The sequence below is a fragment of the Nannochloropsis gaditana genome (assembly GCF_000240725.1).
Source record: "Nannochloropsis gaditana CCMP526 unplaced genomic scaffold scaffold360, whole genome shotgun sequence".
In the NCBI taxonomy this organism is placed as follows: domain Eukaryota; class Eustigmatophyceae; order Eustigmatales; family Monodopsidaceae; genus Microchloropsis; species Microchloropsis gaditana.
In genome coordinates, this window is record NW_005803593.1 from 9,577 (window position 1) to 10,441 (window position 865).

At 60.8% G+C, this 865-nt stretch overlaps 1 protein-coding gene across 1 annotated transcript; it reads left to right on the forward strand.

Annotated features, from left to right (window-relative positions):
• Window positions 1-9: 9 nt before the first annotated feature.
• On the forward strand, window positions 10-865 carry TFIIH4 (transcription initiation factor TFIIH subunit 4; the record flags this gene model as incomplete). Its single annotated transcript, XM_005854870.1, has 2 exons — window positions 10-225; window positions 444-865. Coding segments are annotated over 2 exons (638 nt in total), but the record flags the coding sequence as incomplete, so codon positions are not given.

Consider the following 865-nt stretch of genomic DNA (forward strand, 5'->3'; position numbering starts at 1 on the left):
TGCGCAGTGGGGCGGCCATACCCGGTCAGGGCCCTGTCGCCGACCCAGCAGGCCCTTCTCGAGAAGTTCATCTCCTTCGGCCTCATTTATCAGGACGACCGTCATTCGCGCCATTTTTATCCGACTGCGGTGGCGGTGAATTTGATTTTTGGCGGCACGGTCCAGGAAGAGCGCCTGCGTCGCGGCCACGGGCATGTCGGACCCGAGGGTCGGGAGAATACGAAGGTGAGAGTGGGGGGATGTGCGTGGAGGCATTGGGCGTCGTGGATCTGTGGGTTAAGGAAAGGGAGGCGTCCTCGCACCGTCACCTTCCTATCTTCCCCCTCCCATCCCGTCACCCGCACGTCCATCCAGGCCAGGGCACAGCCCTTAGCGACCTCCCCTCCTTTGCTTCTCATTGTGTGCCTGATCCCGTTCCCCCTCCTTCCTCCCTTTCCCTACAGGAGCTCCGCCTGGTGGATCCCTCCCAACTCGCCGTCATCGTTGAGACCAACTACCAGCTCGTTGCCTACACCTCCTCCTCTTTGCACGTGGAGATGCTGCGGATTTTTACGGACGTTCGCTGCCGCCTTCCCAACGTTGTGATTGGCTTTATCACCCGTGCCAGTGTCCGCCGCGCCATGGCTTCCGGCATCACCGCCGCCACCATCCTCTCCTTCTTGAAGACCCACACCCACGTGGCGGTCCGTGCGGGAAAAGGCAGGCTTCTCCCCGAGAACGTGGAGGCGCAGATCGAGCTCTGGCACCAGGAGCGAAGCCGGGTGAAATTTGAGGAGGTGATGATGATCGATTTGTCCAGTTTAATGGTGGAGGAGTTCGAGGAGGTACGGACGTATGCAGAGAACCTGGCGGTCGTGTGTTGGGC